Source organism: Tamandua tetradactyla, chromosome 8 (assembly GCF_023851605.1).
Source record: "Tamandua tetradactyla isolate mTamTet1 chromosome 8, mTamTet1.pri, whole genome shotgun sequence".
NCBI lineage: Eukaryota > Metazoa > Chordata > Mammalia > Pilosa > Myrmecophagidae > Tamandua > Tamandua tetradactyla.
The window spans coordinates 68,380,740-68,398,951 of NC_135334.1; the positions used below are offsets into that span (position 1 = coordinate 68,380,740).

The 18,212-nt window shown below is 51.2% G+C and overlaps 1 protein-coding gene across 1 annotated transcript in view; it reads left to right on the top strand.

Moving 5' to 3' along the window:
• Nucleotides 1–2,642: 2,642 nt before the first annotated feature.
• Nucleotides 2,643–18,212, top strand: part of LOC143645122 (guanylate cyclase D-like) — a 104,028-nt gene continuing 88,458 nt past the window's right edge. Inside the window, exons 1-6 of the mRNA XM_077114717.1 lie at nucleotides 2,643–2,681; nucleotides 3,171–3,303; nucleotides 5,761–5,957; nucleotides 11,657–11,758; nucleotides 14,666–14,715; nucleotides 15,083–15,213. Of these exons, the coding sequence (XP_076970832.1) occupies nucleotides 2,643–2,681; nucleotides 3,171–3,303; nucleotides 5,761–5,957; nucleotides 11,657–11,758; nucleotides 14,666–14,715; nucleotides 15,083–15,213 (652 nt within the window). The remainder of the gene's footprint in view (nucleotides 2,682–3,170; nucleotides 3,304–5,760; nucleotides 5,958–11,656; nucleotides 11,759–14,665; nucleotides 14,716–15,082; nucleotides 15,214–18,212) is intronic.

Below are 18,212 nucleotides of genomic sequence, written 5' to 3' on the forward strand. Positions count from 1 at the left end.
AGCTTACTCGGACTATTATATTGTCACTGTTGTCTGTCTCCTGCAACAGAATGGCGGCTGTGGGCCAGGGCAGGGATGTTTTCTGGGCCGTGCACTGCTCTCTCTCCAGTACCTGGAGCAGTGCCTGGCACATAGTAGGTGTTGGGTCACTATTTGCGGAATGAATTTGTGGTCAGTCCTTTGCTGCGTTTGGAATGCTACATTGACCCAGAGCCCACCCCTGTCTTCTAGAAGCCTCCAGGGTGGTGGGAGAGGCAGACGCAGACAGTTATCCCAAATGATCTGTGCTGTGATAGAGGGGGGGAGGCATCCGGACTGGGGAAGCCAGAGCAGGCAGCAGCTGAACGAGGAGTGAGAGGAGGCTGGGTTCGGAGGACTGGAAGCCTCTCAGGGAACCCTCGGCTAAGATGTAAAAGATTAGTCAGCCTTGGAGGAACAAGGGAGGGGACAGCATTCCAGACAGAGAGAACAGCATGTGCAAAAGCATGAAGACGTGAAAGATTGTGGAAATGCAAAGTAGGGAGTGTGTGTGTATGTGTGTGTGGTGGGACCTGGGTGTGAGGCCCCAGGAGTGTCTGATGCCGTAGAGAGATGGATGCAGGGGGCGGGGAGGCGGATTGGTGGAGAGTCCCAGAAAAGGGGCCATCCTCACACTGTCCCTTTTCTGCATCTCCCCACCACCGGCCGGGTCCGTTCTGCCTTCAGCGGCCACAGAACTCCATCAGTTCTGTAGACTCTGGCCCTGGGCACCCTGGCCAGGCCTCGTGCTGGTTCCCAAGGATGTGAAGAGAAACCAGAAATGGCCCTAGAGGGGATCACGGTCAAATTGGAGGCACGGACCAGTAGGCATCTAATTTCAGTAAAAGCTTAGGGTGTGAAAGAGAGTGCTGGAACTGCAAAGCGTGAGCAAGGGGAAGTGAAGAAAGCAGGGCAGGTGTCTAAGATGAGACGTTTCTGTGTTGTTCAGCAAGGACCGAGGGGACATGGACACATTCAGTCTCTCTGCCCCACTCTAGAATCAGTAATATCCCCGCTGATATTTAAACCCCTATAGGGGTTCAGTCTCTGATGTCTCACCAAATAGCCCCCAATATCTATCTTATTGAATCCCCACAGCAGCCCTGCCAGAAAGTAACTCTTATTCCCATTGTAAAGATGAGAAACTGAGACCTAGAGCAATGAAATATCTCCCTGTACCTGGCACAGCTGCTTGGAGCTGGATTGAAACTAATCTAGCGAAAAGCCTCTCTCCGGGCTTTGCTGTGTGTTGTTTGTCCTTCTGTCCCTGCCACGGCTCGGTTTGGGGTCTGTTCCTTCCTAGAGCTTTCTCAGAGCTCCCCCTGGCTTCTTGAGCATTTCCTCAGGCCAGGGGGTCAGAGGGGGAAGCTCCCGGCTGGGGCGGAGACTCGGGCCTGGGCCTAGAACAGCTCCTCAGAACCTCATCACCCGGGGCTGGTGGCCTGAACCCCCGGTTGGATTCCAGGCATCTGCCAGCAGCCTCAGGATGTGCACGCTTGTGTAGGCGAAGGGGAGCTCTTCCTAGCATCCTAGCCCTGTCAAATCATGCTTTCAAGGTGGCCTTTTCTGTAACAGATAGGCAACAGGCAGGGAACTGGTCTGGAAGCCCAGAGCCCTGGCTGGCCCCTGACATGGAGGGTGATCTTGGAAGTTCTTTGGGGTTTCAGATACCCCATTCGCAGGCAGGAGGAGACTAAAGGAGATCTCCACGCAACCCTGTCTGGGTCTGATCTAGAAGGGTAGATGTGATTCTGAATGTCCTCCCCTATCCCCTTCCAAGCCCCTCCCACGTCTCTTGGCTGCCGCAGCTGGGTCCAGCCCATGTCTTCTCAGTGGCGTGTCCTTTTCCATTTAGGAGAGGAGTTCCCGCAAACAGTGATGTAGCAGGAGGGGCTTGGGAAAGATGAGATCAGTGTGGCCCAGCTGCCCAGTGGCGTGGTGAATAGAGTCCTTGGAACCTGACAGACCATTAACCAGCTGTGTGACCTTGGGCAGAGCTCTGAACCTTCCTGAACCTTCCGTTTCCATATCTGGAAAATGAGAATAATAGTGCCTACTTCTCAGGGTTCTTAACAGTGAAGATAAAATAAGGATTAAAGGGAAACGTGCCCTGCCAAGGACCCGGGACAGAGCCTGGTACGTAGTAAGCATTCAGTAAATTGTGGCTTTAATGACGACAGCAGTGATGATGACAGTGATGACAATTAGAGGGAATGATGATGACAGTTATGTTGAACGGCACAAGGCAGGCCTGTCTTCTCTGAACATGCTTTCATGCCTCTAGGCCTGTGCCCTTGCTGTGTCTCCTCCCTGGAAGGTTGCTCTGCCAGACTCTTCCTATCCTGGGCCCGCAAATGTGTCGTGGATAACTGAGGCCCTCAAGTCTTGGTTCCGGTCCCTGAGGATCTCATGCTGATCAGCCCCCAGCAGCTGTGCTCTGCTTGTGGTGGCTGCACCAGTTTTGGAGGATCTAATAGAACATTTCCCAGGGGAGGCAGAGCTGAGCTGGAGTCTTGACAGGAGTAGAAATTGGCTGGAAGAAAGGAATAGGACTTCTTTTTCCATTTAAAGACATTCCAGGCAGATGAAATAACACGTGCAGAAGCAGAGAGGTGTGAAATAGCATGTTGAGCTTGGGAAACTGCAAGAAGCACAATGTGGGGGTGAGCCGGGAGGGGTGAGAGATGAAGAATGTGTTGGGGGCTGACCTTGAAGAGCCTTGTGTGCTAAATAAGACATTCAAAATTGAAGGCAATTTGTCAATTGCTTTTGTCACCGAACAAACCTTTTTGGGCATCTGCTGCGCCCAAGCACCTCTATAGTGGCTGCTGCTGCCCAGGTACCCCATCCCCACCCCACTCCACCCCGGCACCAGGGCACACACCCCACAGCTGCTAGGCGTGCTGAAGCTTGCAGCTGAGACTCCCCTCCCTGCGATGGCTTTAGGCTGAAGAGATCCTCCTCCCTGAATGCCATGCTCCTTCTAGGGCTAACTGGTATCCAGTGATTGGTTCAGATAGGGATATAACGGATATATAGAATATAAAGACCAGGCCCCCCTCATCCCAAACTGGGGCAACTGGTGAAGCATCATTCCAGCTCCTGCCCTCGCCAGGGGGCTGGCTGAGACCTCTGAGGGGTCTTCACCACAGCCCAACTTCTCCTTCTCCCAGCCCGACTTCAGTCACTCCTCCTCAGATGTTGATGTCGAGAGCACCGCCCAGCAAGCCTTCTTCCAGAAGCTCTTCATCTCAGAACCCCAGCTGGCGACAACCATCATGGAGGGTGTTCTAGTTTGCTAGCTGCCAGAATGCAATATACCAGAAACGGAATGGCTTTTAAAAAAGGAGAATTTAGTAAGTTGCTAGTTTACAGTTCTAAGGCTGAGAAAATGTCCCAATGAAAACAAGTCTATAGAAATGTCCAATCAAAGGTATCCAGGGAAAGATACCTTGGTTCAAGAAGGCTGATGAAGTTCAAGGTTTCTTTCTCAAGTGAAAGGGCACATGGCAAACATGGTCAGGGTTCCTCTCTCAGCTGGAAGGGCACATGGTGAACACGGCATCATATGCTAGGTCTCTCTCCTGGCTTCTGACTTCATGAAGCTCCCCAGGAGGTGTTTTCCTTCTTCATCTCCAAAGGTCACTGGCTCGTGGACTCTCTGCTTTGTGGTATTGCTCTCTCTGAATCTCCCATTCTCCAAATGTTTCCTCTTTTATAGGACTCCAATAAACCAATCAAGACCCACCCAAATGGATGGAGACATCTCATCCCCTAATCCGGTTTAACAACCAGTCTTGACTAAATCACATCATCCAGAGAGATGATCTGATTACTGATTAAACATACAGTATTGAATAGGGATTATTCTACCTTTATGAAATGGGATTTTGATTAAAACATGGCTTCTCTAGAGTCCATATATCCTTTTAAACCAGCACAGAGGGATTTGAGCAGGAGAGCCCCCTGCTTCTGGAAGGCGGCTGCCCACAGTGTGAGGATGAAATCGAGGCAGAAACTAGAGCCCAGAGACCAGTGAGGAGGTGAGAAATGTGGAGGGCACAAGGTGGATGGGAGTGGGAAGGAGGAATGGATCTGGAGGACTTAGAGGAAACGTAATTGTCACACGGGGGACAGCGTGGGTATGGAAAGAGTCTTGGGCAACTCCGGGTTCCCGCCTGGAGCATCTGAGCAGAGGTGGGGTCAATCCTTGGGATGGATGAGTCTAACAGGGAAGACTCAGAAAGTGGCAAAACACGTGCTGCCTGTGAGCCGTCCAGGGGCGGGGCCAGGAGGGGGGGGTGAGTGTCCGTGACCCGGAGCTGGATCCAGGATGCAGTCATGAGTCTGGGAGTTGACCAGCACTTTGTATACTTTACGGAGCATTTGCTCACACCTGTGTAATTTACTTTGGACACCAACTATTGTCAGAAGGGCCACCAGAGTTCTGGAGACCCCCTGCGGGGCCAGATGTTAACCCTTTAGTTGCTGAATCATGGCGAGGTCCCAGAGGGTCCTGGAAGGGAGGGACACTTAGGGGACTCAGGATAGCAGCTATTCACTAGGCCGTAATTACATCCTTTGCGTGCCAGCTGGTTATCCGTTTCTGTTGGTTCCTCGTTTAATCCTCCTGGTAGCTGTGGGGGCAGATGCTGTATCTCATCTCAAAAAGAGGAAACCAAGGCTCCGTGGGGAAAGTAATTTGCCAGACACCAGGCAACTCCTAAGCAGAAGAGTTGAAGTTAAACCCAGGCCCACCTGGGCCCGCATGCCATGCTGGTAATTGTTGGAGTAGAGACCAGAACCTGGAATTCTTGGCTTTTCAACCAAGGTCTTTTCCCCTTGTTCAGTCATCCGCTTCCTATAGTGAATTCCAGAACTTTTCTGATCATGAGCCAACATCTCCTTCCAAGAAACGGTGCTGAGAAGGAGTGGAGCGGGACAGGCATGAGGGACTTTCCAGGCCCGGGGATCCCCCAGCCCCGGGTTTGGAGCCCAGGCATGTGGGGATAGGGGGTGATTCTGGGTGGCGTGGTCCTCTCCAGTTGGATGTTCATTCCCAGTATCAGAATGAGCTGGGGGTGGGGGGGGTGGGGGTGAAGCAGGGAGGATGAGTGTGTGTGTGTGTGTGTGTGTGTAGCTGGGTCTGCCTCAGCTTAAGCTCACCATCTCCAACTTGTTCCCTCTAGGGAAATGGGCTGCCTGCAAAGCAGTGAGCTCCTATTATTGAAAATGTTCCTGCGGAGTCTGACAATTCATTGGTTTGCTCATTCATTTATTTAACATCGAACTGCTGCTCAGCCAGCACCTCTCCTGGGCCCTGTGTCACCCTGGGCCCCACCCCCAGGGAGCATCCCCTCTGGCAGAGGAGTTGGATGCTGAACATACACCAACAATCCGGTGGGGCAGACTGGGGAGCAGACAGGGGCTGGGGAATACACAGGGGCTATTTTGTTCAATTTGTGTCTTCTGTGACTGGCATGAAGCCAGCACAGAGATGCCATTGGGACTATTTGATTAATGGATAAAGAAGGGGGGATTGAGGTTAGAAAAAAGGCTATCTCTGCTGGCAAGAGATAAAACACTGCAGGGGGCAGTTAGGGAGGGGTAGCGTCTCCATCCCTGGGGAATCCTGGCCTCTGCCCTGCAGGGTTTCACATCCACCCATCTAGAGGCAGGAGGCTGCACTCAGAGATCCTGGACCTTCCAGACCTGGGATCTTCAGTTCTGTAATGGTGCCAGGTGCCATCCAGCTGCTTAAAGGACGCCCCAGCTGTTTCGTCAAGCGTGACCCAGAACACAGGGAAATGACCTCGCAGAGCCCCACTCAGGGAGCCTGGGAGGGCTGTGGCCTGGAGGAGAATGGAGGTGGGAGAGGCCCCTCTGTAGTGCTCTGGTCTCCCGTGCTGGAGCCCACCAGAGGCCCTCGGCCTGGCCGGGTAGGGTTACACGAGGTTGGGTTTTTGAAAACATGACCTGTTTTTTTTTTTGCTTTTTGTTTTAACTTCTTTGAGAAGGTCATTTTAGAAGCCAGTTCCTTACTCTTCTTCATTCCTCAGTCACTGTTTCATCATGGGGCTGTAGAATTAAAAGAGAAAGACTTCCTTGTGGCCACCTATGGAAAAAGTGATTTGATGAGGTGGGAAAGGTGAGGAGACTGAGCTCTAGTGAAAACTTATTATGGCCTTTACACGGGTAAAGTAAAAAATTACAGGCTTTACACGGATGCTTTGCATATGATCTTCTTTTTTAATTTTTTGATGAAGAGACTGAGAGACAAAGTAATATGTACAAAATCACACAGTTGATAGTGATTATGCTAATAACAATAAAAATGATAATTATTAGGATGGCCCACGTGAAATTGCCATTACTTGAAAAACCAACCTGTTTTAATTTCCTAGGACGCTCAAAGCAAATACCATGAAATGGGTTTGTTTAAGCAATGGGAGCTTATTAGCTTACAGTTTGAGACTGAGGAAATGCCCAAATCAAGACATTATCAAGGCGATGCTTTCTTCCTAGAAACTGGTTGCAGGCGATCCTTGCCTCCTCTGCCACGTGGCAAGGCACATGATAGCATTTGCAGGGCTCTCCCTTCTCTTCCAAATTGCGTTGACTTCAGCTTCTTGCCTCCGTGGCTTTCTCTCTCTCTGTCTCGTTGTATTTATTCCATTTATAGAGGAGTCCAGTAATAGGATTAAAACCCATCCTGAATGAGGTGGGTCACACCTTAACTGAAATAGCCTCATCAAAAGGTTATACTTATCATGGGTTTACACCCACAGGAATGGATTAGATTTAAGAGCAGGTTTTTCTGGGGGTACATACAGCTTCAAACCACCACAGAACCCCAACTATTAGGTTTGGGGTTTCAACCTAACACCTGTTACTCAGGCCTGCTGTGTGCAGCCACAATGCAAGGTGTTCTCTCTCTGTTCTTACTCAGTTCTCTTAGGGCTCTGCAAGGGACAAGTTATTATTCCCGTTTCAAAGATGAGGAAATTGAGGCTAAGAGATATCAGGTGACTTGCCAGTGTCCCCCAGCAAGTCAGTCATGGAGCCAGGCCTCAAACTCAGATCCTCTGGCCCCTCAGCTCCCCAACCACAAGTCAGACCCCTTGTTTGTCCCCTTTCCTGTGATTCATGCTGACTCACTGGCCTGGTGAGTTGGGAAACCCGGGCTGGAACAGGCTCTGTCCCAAAGCACTGGGTGGCTTTGGGCAGGTTGCTCCCCTTTCTGGGCCGCGCCTTCCCCATCTCTAGAGTGAGGGGTGGAACTTGACCATCTTCCCACTGTGACTGCCTCTGGATGTGTGATGGGTGCAGGGGAGGCTGGGACCACAGCTGCCTCATTGATGCTCTGCAGGGCCTGGGGTGGCTCTTAGCTCAGAGGGGGCCTCAGTGAACTTTCATTGACAGGGTGGGGGGATGTGGGATGTGGGTGGCTGAGGATAGGGCAGCAGGAGGGCACCAAGTGAACACGCAGGGAGCTCAAGGCTGGGGTCACGCTGTTCCTCAGTGTGGACGGAAGCTGCCTTCCTGGAAGCAAGGAACCTTCTGTCCAGGCCTTGGGCAGGTCTGTCAAGTGGGGCAGGTTCTGGAAATCCCTCTCCAGGCTCACGGCGGGGCTCATGGCCTGGGTTGCCACTTAACAGAAGACCTGTAGCCGCTTGGCCTTTCTCCTGAGCTTCCCAAAAGGCCAGAATTGGAAGCTTGCTAGGGGCTGCAACGTCTAGATGCTTCCCCGGAACTGCCATGGTCTCCTATGTCAGGAGCTTCTGACACCTAATCTGGAGATAAGGAGACCAGGGCCATGGGCATTCGCAGCAAGAGACAGAGCTGTCTGCCCTCCTCGGTAAACACCCACCCCAGCTCAGAGGGGAGGAGTGAGAACAAAACCTGGGCTCACAGAAGGAAAGGGAAAATCTGTTGGCCCCTAGGGAAGGAATTTAGGTATTTTATGCTACAACCTGAGTTGACCTCCTTGTTGGTGGTTCAAGCCAAGGGGAGAGAGTGCAGCCTCCGTCTTAGCATCTGGGCATTTGGCCCACCAGCCACAGTAGCAACAGTGGCCATTTATTGTGTGTTTCTTGTGTGCCAAGCATGATGCTCAGCTCTTTGCATTTATTATCACATTTGAGCCTCACACCAGCCCTGTGAGTAAGTTACTATTTATTCCCATTTTATAGCTGAGAAAGTGGAATCTTAGAGAAATTATGTTGCGTGGGACTAATAACTCCAATTTCATACATCTCATAAGTGGTAGAGCTAGCATGCAAATCCAAGCTCAAAACCTGGGTTCTTCACCCTTACATTATACTGGCTCCATCCACCTGACCAATTATCCATTTATCTTAGTTTGCTAGAGCTGCTATAATGAGTATCTGGATTGATTGGTTTAAACATTACAAATTTATTCTCTCACAGTTTTGGAGGCTGGAGGACTGAAATTAAGGCGTTGGTAGGGTCCTGCTTTCTCCAAAGTCTGGAGAGTCCTGTGGTGGCTCGCCAGCAGTCTATATCTCGTGCTCTGCCTCTGTCACCGGTCCTTGTGTCTCCTTCTGACTCCTACGGCCTCTGTACCCAAGTCTCCTCTGCTTCTAAGGACTCCGGTCATATGGACCAAAGCCCATCCTGCTTCAGTCCGTCCCCATCGCCACAAGACCTTTGAAGTTCCTATTCACGAACGTGTCCGCGCCCACCGGGCGGTGGTTGGGACTTGAACATATCCAGGGAGGAGAGGGACGCAGCCCCTGCCCCTGAGCGCCCACAGACCACGGAGGGATCTAGCCAGCATCGCGTTCATCCTGAGAGGAGCTCTGGGCTGCCCGCTGCTCAGGAGAGTCTGGGGTCGGACGAGATGGAAGCAGTCGAACCAGCAGACAATCTGTTCGCTGAATTTATTGACCCAACCCATTATTCTTCGGATTCTATTTGCCTTTGGGCGTAGGGGCTGGGCTCAGCCTGTAGTCACGGGATGAGGGGTCCTGTCTGGGACTCAGCGACTCAGTCTCATGAGCGCCATGATCTTATGAAGAAGAAATAGCCCTGGCCACATGGGGAGCAAATCACAGTGCTCCTGAGGTGCACGGGGAGCTCGGCAGAGTCCACTTATCAAAAGAGCTGGCTTCTCTCTCAGCTCAGCTGTGCACCCTTAGAGGGGGCCCTGCCTCCCTCTGGGAGGTGCCTCCCCAGCGGTGCGGAGGCACTTGTGAGGCTCTGTGAGTCTGGGAGGAGGCCTTAGCGTCCTGTCCTCCAACCGCCTGAGGTCTGACCTCCTCTCTGTGTCATGAGTGTGCACTCCACCTCCTGGTTTAAGGGACGTTACTGCCTCCAGGGTCTCATTTGGGCCTTGGAACGTCTAAGTAAAATTTGCATTATTTATCTTTTGCTGTGTAACAAATTACCCCCAAAAGGTATATTTTGGGATAATAAATGAAATAACAATAATTTATTATCTTACAGTTTCTGTGGGCCAGGAATCTGGGAGCAATAGATAACAACACACAGGGAAGCCTGTACCTTGAACTTGTCAGACCCAGCCCTCCCGTTTATTAGTGGGGGAAACTGAGGCCCAGGGTTTTGCTGGAGTGGAATAATAAATATGATGGAGTGGAATAGGGAGAAGGCTTGGAGACAAAAGAAGACCATTCTGTACCCCCCTCACCCTTCCTTGACCCTAATTTTGGGACCTGTGTCTCCCCCAGGATGAATGCTTCTGCCCAAGGAGTGCTGGGTAGAAACGATCAAATGATGGTGGTGGCAGCAACAAAGTGGGGTGGGCCACGGTCAGGCAGAGGGCCAGGTAGGAGAGAGGTGGGGAGGCTGCACCGCCCAGCCCCCCTCCTGGGTGCAGATGCATCAACCTTAATGCTTGCCTTCCATTCTGCTCTGGGGAGGAGCACCAAGGCCCCTTCCGGCTGGAGCAGTCGCTTCCTTGTTGGAGCCGGGCCGGAAAGGGAATCGCACACCTGTAGGAACACCATCTTTCCCACACAACCGAGTTCCATATCCTGCCCACCCCGGGCAAATGTGCCCTCCCCCCACCTGGGTGCGGAAGACTCCTTGAGTTCTGTTTCCCTGGTTGTGTGTGTGTGTGTGTGTGTGTGCGTGCGTGTGTGTGATTCTGAACGTGACGGCATGAGTGTGAGCAAGTCTTCACAAGAGAATGTGTGTGCATGGGCGCATACATGGGACCTTGTTAAATAAAAACAAAAATCAGATCACACTGAACAAAGACCCATTAGGGGCTGCAGGCGCTTAGGTCCCCGAGTCCAGGTGTGCGTTTCTGACGAGGATCCCTCAGCTAACACGTTTGAGAGTCACCCAAACTGCCTGGTTCAGCGGCTCTGAGCCGCGGGCCCATCAGCTGGGCTTTCCTGCCAAGTTGGCCAGTGCCTTGGTTCAGGCTGAAAGGTGAGGGGAGTGCTAGGAAAATACTCTGAGTCACTCAAAGCAAGCATGAGCCTTTATTCAGATCCCACAGCAAAGACAATCCCTGGATGCATCCAGGGGAAGCACCAGCCCTGCTGGTGGGGAAGGGAGAGGCGGACCAAGCATGGAAACCAGAGGAGGGAAAGATGGACTGTGTACCCCGAAACAGGCCCTGCGTTCAGTCCATCTTCACCACTGCCCGGGGAGGTTAGAACATTATCCCCATTTTACAGAGGCGGAAACTGAGGCTCTAGGAAGGTGAATGACTTGCCCGAGATGGTGCAGCCGGGACTAAACTCCACCCTAACACACAATAGAACACCTTTGAAGAAGTGGAGAGGAAAGAGGAAGGTCTGGGCTTTCCCCAAAGATAGAGTGAGTGACCAACATCCTGACTCCCAAATTCACAGAGCCTGGCTTCCGGGAGACTGGGGTTAGGAGCACACAGGGGCTTTGGAGTCAGTCTCTGCGGCTCCCTGGGTGAGTAATCTTCTTCTTCTTTTTTTTTTTTTTCATTTTTTAAAATTAATAAAATCAATCAACATACAAACATGAACATTCTTAACATATGAACATTCCACACTTGGTGTGCAAGCAATGGCTCACAATATCATCACATAGTTGTATATTCATCACCATGATAATTTCTTAGAACTTTTACATCACTCCAGAGAAAGAAATAAAAAGAAAAAACTCATACACACCATACCCCTTACCCCTCCCTCTCATTGACCACTACTATTTCCATCTACCCATTTTCCATTTAAACATTTGTTCCCCCTATTATTTATTTATTTTAATCCATATTTTTAACTCATCTGTCCATACCATAGATAAAAGCGGCACCAGAACAAGGTTTTCACAGTCACACAGTCACATTGCAAAAGCTGCATCATTATACAATCATCTTCAAGAAACATGGCTACTGGAACACAGCTCTACAATTTCAGGCACTTCCCTCTAGCCTCTCTAATACACCACAAACTAAAAAGGGGACATCTATATAATGTGTCAGAATAACCTCCAGGATAACCTCTGAACTCTGAAATCTCTCAGCCTCTGACACTTTATTTGGTCTTATTTCTCTCTTCCCCCTTTTGGTCACTGGCTTAGTAATCTTGAGCAAGTCATTTCACTTCCCCGATTCTCAGTTACCACCCCTGTGAAATGAGGTGACAGTGCCCGCTGCGTCCTCCATCAGATTGCTGTGGCTTTCAGCGTGGTGCTGTGTGGGAAGCACTTTGCGCAGGGTCTGGCTGGAATGCTCAGTCTGGGGCTGAACATGGATAGTACTGGGGGTGGCGTGAGGTTGCTACACCTGGCGAGATTGAAGGGCAGGGTGTCCCCAGGGAGGAGAGGGCCTGGACAGTGACCGGAGTTGCTTGGTGCCTGGGAACAACGCATGGGGCAATGCAATTTTCTCATTCTTAGCCCGAGCTATTCCCATTTCCACGTCCTCTACTAGCCTTTAAGCCCCGCATGAACAACGGGAGATTTGAGAAAATTGCCTGGCCCGTCAGATTCAATCTCCTTGAATCTCCTCATTCCTCTCCATTCCTCTCTTCCGCTTCACTCCAGTCTTGGGAAGTCTTTATTCATAGGGAACACAGAGAAATTCTGGCCTAGCAGTTCCAAGGTACTTGCCTCTCTCCAAAGGCCAGATACGCTCTCTGGCTCCAGGCTTTTGCACAGCTGGTCCATCTGTCTGAAATACACTCATTGGTCTGTCCCACCTGGCTATTTTCAGAGGCCTTGCAGGACCTTCCCCTCCTATCCAGTTGACCGCTGTGGCTGGCTCTGTGGCCTTTGGTTCAAGCCTCTGTTTCAGTACTTGCTCTTCTGCCAGGTTTGATCGTGGCCTCACCCCCGTCCTTCCCTGTCTGTGGCTGTGAGTTCTGCCTTGGAGGGACGGTGTCTTTGCTTCTGTGTCCCCAGCACTAGCTCAGGGTCTGGGACAACGTTATATGTTAAGGCATCCACACGAAACTGCGTGTAGTCACGCCCTTCGCAAAGCATTTTGTTGAAAAGAACAGAATGACATAAAGGGAGTATAGATTCTGTTTACACAGATATCAGATAATGTAATAGTTAAATATTTAGAATCAGGATGTCCCAGGATGACCGAGGCAATGTGCTTGCCACGGTGTTTCTTGACACAAGGGAGCCCAGTGATGAGCTGATTCACCCCAAAACATGAAGAGCTGCAGATGTTTACTTTTAAAGGAAGAGCCCTGGAAAGGCACCATGGAAGGGGGCACATGGGTGGGTTTCAGGCACATGGCCCCCCCCACCTTCGCATGATGGCTGCATCTCCAGACATCTACATGCACCTCAAGGCTCCCCTTAGAATTCAGACGGGTGTGGGTGCCCCATCAGAAGGAGTGTCCTGAAAGGTTATATTTTCTTTAATGAGAGAAAGCAGAAAATGTCTTGGAATCCCTGAGTGTGGCTGTCCCCAGAAAGTTGCTGCAGGGAGGCCCCTGCTGTCTGAGGAGAGAGAGGGTCCCCTGCGGGGAAAGGGGACGGTGGTTGAGGGGTGCTGAGGGGGCAGACACTGGTAGCAACCTCAACCTGACTCCAGGACAGCCGGCACCCTGGGGAGTTGATTGGGAATGGACTGTCAGAATTTAAAACACATATAGCTTTGTGTATTTGACCCAGCAATTTCACCTCTTGGTATCTACTCTTAAGAAAGACTTGTGTATATGTATATAGAAAAAGGTACACAGATGCTTATTGTAGCACTGCTTATGATAGCAAAAAATTGGAGGGCAACACACAAGAACAGGGGATGATTAAAGACACTGGTACATTCATTCTATACTAGGCAGCCACAGGAGAGCGTAGCCCTGCAGACTTGGATTTAGAGTGTGGTCCGATAGATGGAGGCCTGAGAGTTTGCTTTCTCCAGCAGGGCTGTGTTCCAAGTGACCTGGATGCCAAATCGAGAGTCAGTGAGCTAGTAGGCCTGGGAGGGTAAAGGGCCTGGGCACAGAGGCTGAGAGGAGGCCACCGGGCCGGGAGCTGGTTCTGCAGCTCTGGTTCTGCAGGCCTTGGGAGCCGGGTGTAGCCGGATCAACTGGGACCATCACTTGGGGCCTGGCCTGGGCTGAAAGAAGATGCTAGAGTTCAGCTGCAGACCTCAGCACAAGGAGCCACCAGGCAGGCGCTGCATCGCCCTGGAGAGGCGAATGCATCCTCAGGGCGATCCCGCACCTGCCTGCTTGCTCACAGCACCTGCCTCCAGCTGGAGAGGCAGGTAGAGGTGGAAGCTACCTGCAGGATGGAGCATTTTCATACATGACGGACTGAAACCACCTAATGAGACTGTTTAAACAGTCAGATCAGGCCAAGCTTTAAACCAAATTGGATGATGACATTACCTAATATTTTCCTCCTGCTAATTAAGGGCGGGGGGTTGGGACAGAGTTCAGATTAGTTACAAACAAAATAATTATGGCTTCTTTGCACATTGGAGTGCCTGGTGAGCTGAATTTTGTGACACCCGCCACAGTCCCCGCCCCATGCCGGGCACTTTGTCCGTCTGCCTGGCATTTCTCCCACCCCTCTCCTCCTGCTGGTTCCTACTCAACTCTCAGCACTTAACCCTGATGTCCCTCCTCGGAGAGCTGCTCTTGAACCCCCAGACTAGCTCCACATCCCTGAACTTCCCTTTATCATAGCACTTAGGGCACGATAGACTGTGAGCTGGGGGTGGGAGGCAGAGGCCATCTGATATTTGTCAATGTACCCTGTGTCTAGCGTAGTACTTGGCACTGGGCAGGGGCTCAGCTAATGTCTGTTGAAAAAAATAAGAGAACAAATGAATAAATAAGGGAGGACTACATTTAAAGATGACCTGAAAGCTGTGTGACCTTGGGCCAGTCATTTTCCCTCCTTGGACTTTGGTTCCCCCAGGAGCTCTATCTGGAGAAAGGTGGGGGTGGGGCAACTGGGCTTCTGTCTCATGACCTTGTCCAGCCCAGTCCTTCTCCTGCAAAGCCCACGACTGCCCCTCTGCCCTTTCCTCACTGAGAAATTCCAGACCCGGCACCGCAGTTTAACATACCCTCCCCACCCCTTCTGCCCATCTGGGTCTTTGCACAATCCTGCTGCTTCCTGTTTCCAGACATGGCTCATGCCAGGCTTGGCCCCACACCCTCATCCCTGCAGACCCTGACTGATGGGTGTGGCCACCGCCGCTTTCCAGGAGGCCAGCCAAGAGGCTGCCCAAGGCCTGTTCCGTACCTGTGTGTCTCCGTATGTCTGCGTTCTCCACTTCTGTCTCTCTGTCCCTCTCTCCCTCTCTGTGGGTCTGCATATCACTTGGTCTCTGTGCTACTGGGTTTGTCGTTGCTTCTTTTTTTTTGCTCTCTCTTTCTACTTGCTGTTTGCGGTAGTGTTTCCCTCTCCACCCTTCTCCCCTTTTCTTTATTTCTCTCTATTCATCTCTCCTCTTTCCTCTCTCCAGACTCCTGTCCCACCCTAGTAGCCCTCTTCACCTCCACAGGCCTTACTCTTCCCGAGCCTGGCTGAGGGTGGCTCAGTTTCTCCCAAAGCTCCTTCCTGGCCCCTGGATCATGCCTGCATGCTCCAGCTGTGGCCAACCTGAACCCTCACCTCTCAGGCCCGCTGTCAGGAGCCTGGCCCCAGCCCGCCCGGTGCTCCAGGGCAGTGGCCGGCCCAGGAGGGTCAGGGGCAGCGAGCACTGCCTTCCTGAGGAGGAGGAGGAGGGAGTGGTTATAATCCACGGGCAGAGTCAGTCTGGCTCTCTTCCGGCCTGGAGTTGCCCCACCCCCACCCTGTGCATAGCAGCCTGGCACCCCTTCCTGCCCTTGACTGCTCCGATGGCCTGGCCAGGGAGCGACCTGAAAACAAGAGCTGCACTCACGGGCTCCCGAGGGGGCTGCTTCCCACTGCCTGCTCTCCTTGCCCCTGGGCCCCTGCCCCTGGAGCACAGCCTGCTGAGAGCTGGGCTATTAGACATCCTGACTGCTGAAGTTGAAAGGAATTAGACCCCAGGACCTGGCCAGAGGAATGAAAGAATTAACTGGCAAGTCAGAGAAAGTGAGACTGGAATGTGAAACCTGAGGAGGGGATGAAGAATGTAGATTCAGCCCTGTTGGAATGTTTTCTTTCCTGTAAATTGGGACAATGGATTCCCTTCTGGCGCATGTTGTGAGAATCAAATGTTAAGACATGGATAAAGCATCCAATGCCAAAGGCATACGATAAATACCTGAGATAGACCCTGGATCCCTGATAAAGGAATGAACAAAGAGTCAGGGTATCTGGTTCACATCCCAGCTATGCTTTCTGAGGCTGGCACAGGGGAGATGCTGGAAAAGGGGTGAGGAGGGAATGAATGAAGGAAGGAAGTGGCGAGTGACTGAATCTCTGTGACCTTGTATAAATCACAGGTCCGCAGTAAAAAGGAGATTTACTACTTACCTTGCAAGGGAAGAACAAATTTAAATAAGGTACGTAAAAGGGCATGGCTGGTGCTCAGTATTAGCCTTTATACAATTTATAGTAATCACAGTACAAGGATTAAAATAGAAGATTGGGTATATAAAGACCAATCCTGACTCAAAATGCTGGGACAGTTGCCCCGTTTAAGCCCAAACTGCTAAGGAGCATGGAAGAAGAGTCCAGCTTGCTTTTTAGGGGCCCTCAGGTCCATAGCAGACTGAGTGAAGGTATCTGGGAATTTTTGGGGGGGGGGATTTGCAGGGGAGGGGAGGGGCTTGGCTCAGACCAAGTGGTCAGGGTGACTTGAGAAGCCAGAAAAGCCACAGCCTGGAGTAGACCTGAGGAGGTCAGGGGCAGAGAGCTGCACCTGTCCAAAGAGTGCTTAGACCCAGGGAAGATGCTGTTTCCATGACTACAAGGCCTCACCCCCCCACGCCCACCCCTTGGCAGTGAGTCTGGGCACACGTCATCCCCAAGATGGGCCCTGGACTCCTCCCTACCTGGGCATGGGTAACAGTGGCCTACCAAGCTAGACCTGCCCTTCTCCAATCCAAACACATCCTGAAGGTCAGCACATCCATGTCTTGGCTCCTGCTGTCCCCTCCACCTGGCATATGCAGTCCAGCCTTCTCTTCCTGCCCATCCTTCAGCCAGCTCCACTGCAATCTCCCAGGATCGCCCTTCATGAGAATGATTCACCTGCTCGTTGGGTGACCTTGAACAGGTTACCTGATTCATTGATCCTCGGTTTACCTGCTTTCAAAATGGAAGATTACTACCAACTGTGGGTCTTATGAGGATGTAGAGAGAAAACTCACATAAAAATACCCAGCATGACTTTAGTATTTAAATTCTCCCCTGCTTCCTCTAATAAAATGTTTGTCTTGCTGTCCCTCTTATGTTAGTTGATACATTAGAACGGGAGTTCCTTGAGGCCCGGATCTGGCTGCATTTATTCCATCCCCAGTGCCTAGACCTGCACCTGACATCAGCACCTGCAGAGGCTGACAGGTGAATAGAGCCACATTCTCTGAGGGCCAGGTGACGTGGGAGTGTCTTCTTTGCAACGTTCATTCACGCCACAAATATTTAGTGAGCCTCTGTCACATGTCCTATCCTCGGCACTTAGGATGCATCTGTGAATAAAAGTGCAAAACCCTGTCCTCTCAGAGCTTGCCTTCCAGCAGAGGGAGGAGATGACAAACAGTTGGCACAGTGAATATTAGAAGGTGACGAGTGCTGCGGGTAGAATTAGAGCAGTGTAAAGCAGATGGCCGGAGGGGTGGGGCAGCTTGCAATTTTAAATAGGGTGGTCAGTGCAGGCTTCTTAAGAAAGGGGCATTTGAGCGACAGCTTGAGGTAGGTGAGGGAACTCGCCATCCAGATGTCCGTGGGGAGTGCCTCCCGGGCAAAGGCCTGGCCTGGAGCCTGCCTGGCTTGTTGGGGTGGAGGGAGAGAGCAAGAGGGCGTTAGGGCACCAGGTCAGAGTGGTGACAGGGCCCTGTCATCAGGCCCGTGGGCATTCGGAAGGACTTTGGCTTTTGCCCTGAATGAACTAAGGAGCCGTTGGGGGTTTTGAGCAGAGGTGTGGCATGCTTTGACTGTTTTAAAAAGATCACTCAGGGCAATTGGGTCAGTTCAAATCTCAGCTCCACCACTTCCTAGCTACATCCTGGGCAAGTCATTTTGCCACGCTGAGCTTTCGTTCCCTCTCTGTGATATGCATCTGACAGATCCTTGGCAGAAATCCCTGTCTGCATTCAGTCCTAAGAATAGCAGTACTTCTGAGCAGTTGGTCCATTTCAATCCCATGGACACCGTGGGACCTGTTTCTCTCGCTTGCCGGCTGCTGGGAAGCCGAAAGCAAAGCGTGCACTCTACCCAGAGCACACACCGGTGTTTGGGCAGCTCTCCCTTTATTCCTGCCCTTGATTCTTTCACGCCTCTGTTTTTTTTCTTTAATGTTATTCCCTTTTAAAATAACTATTTTTCCTTGTTACAAAAAACAATACATGTTCACATTAGATATTTTGGAAAATGTACATGAAAATCACCTTGAAGAAAAAGTTGAAGCACTTTTTGTAGTTTTTCTTTTCAATCTTTTTCTTTATCTAGTGATCCTCTTATTATAGATTTCATATTTGCAGATTTGTCTACTTGCTAAAATGTATTTGAAATCCTCAGATCAATACGCACAGCGCTTTGCAGACATGTGCAGACCATGGAAGATTTGTGTTCCCCGACGCCCGGGTTTCAGCTCTCAGGCTGGAAACAAGCATCCTTCC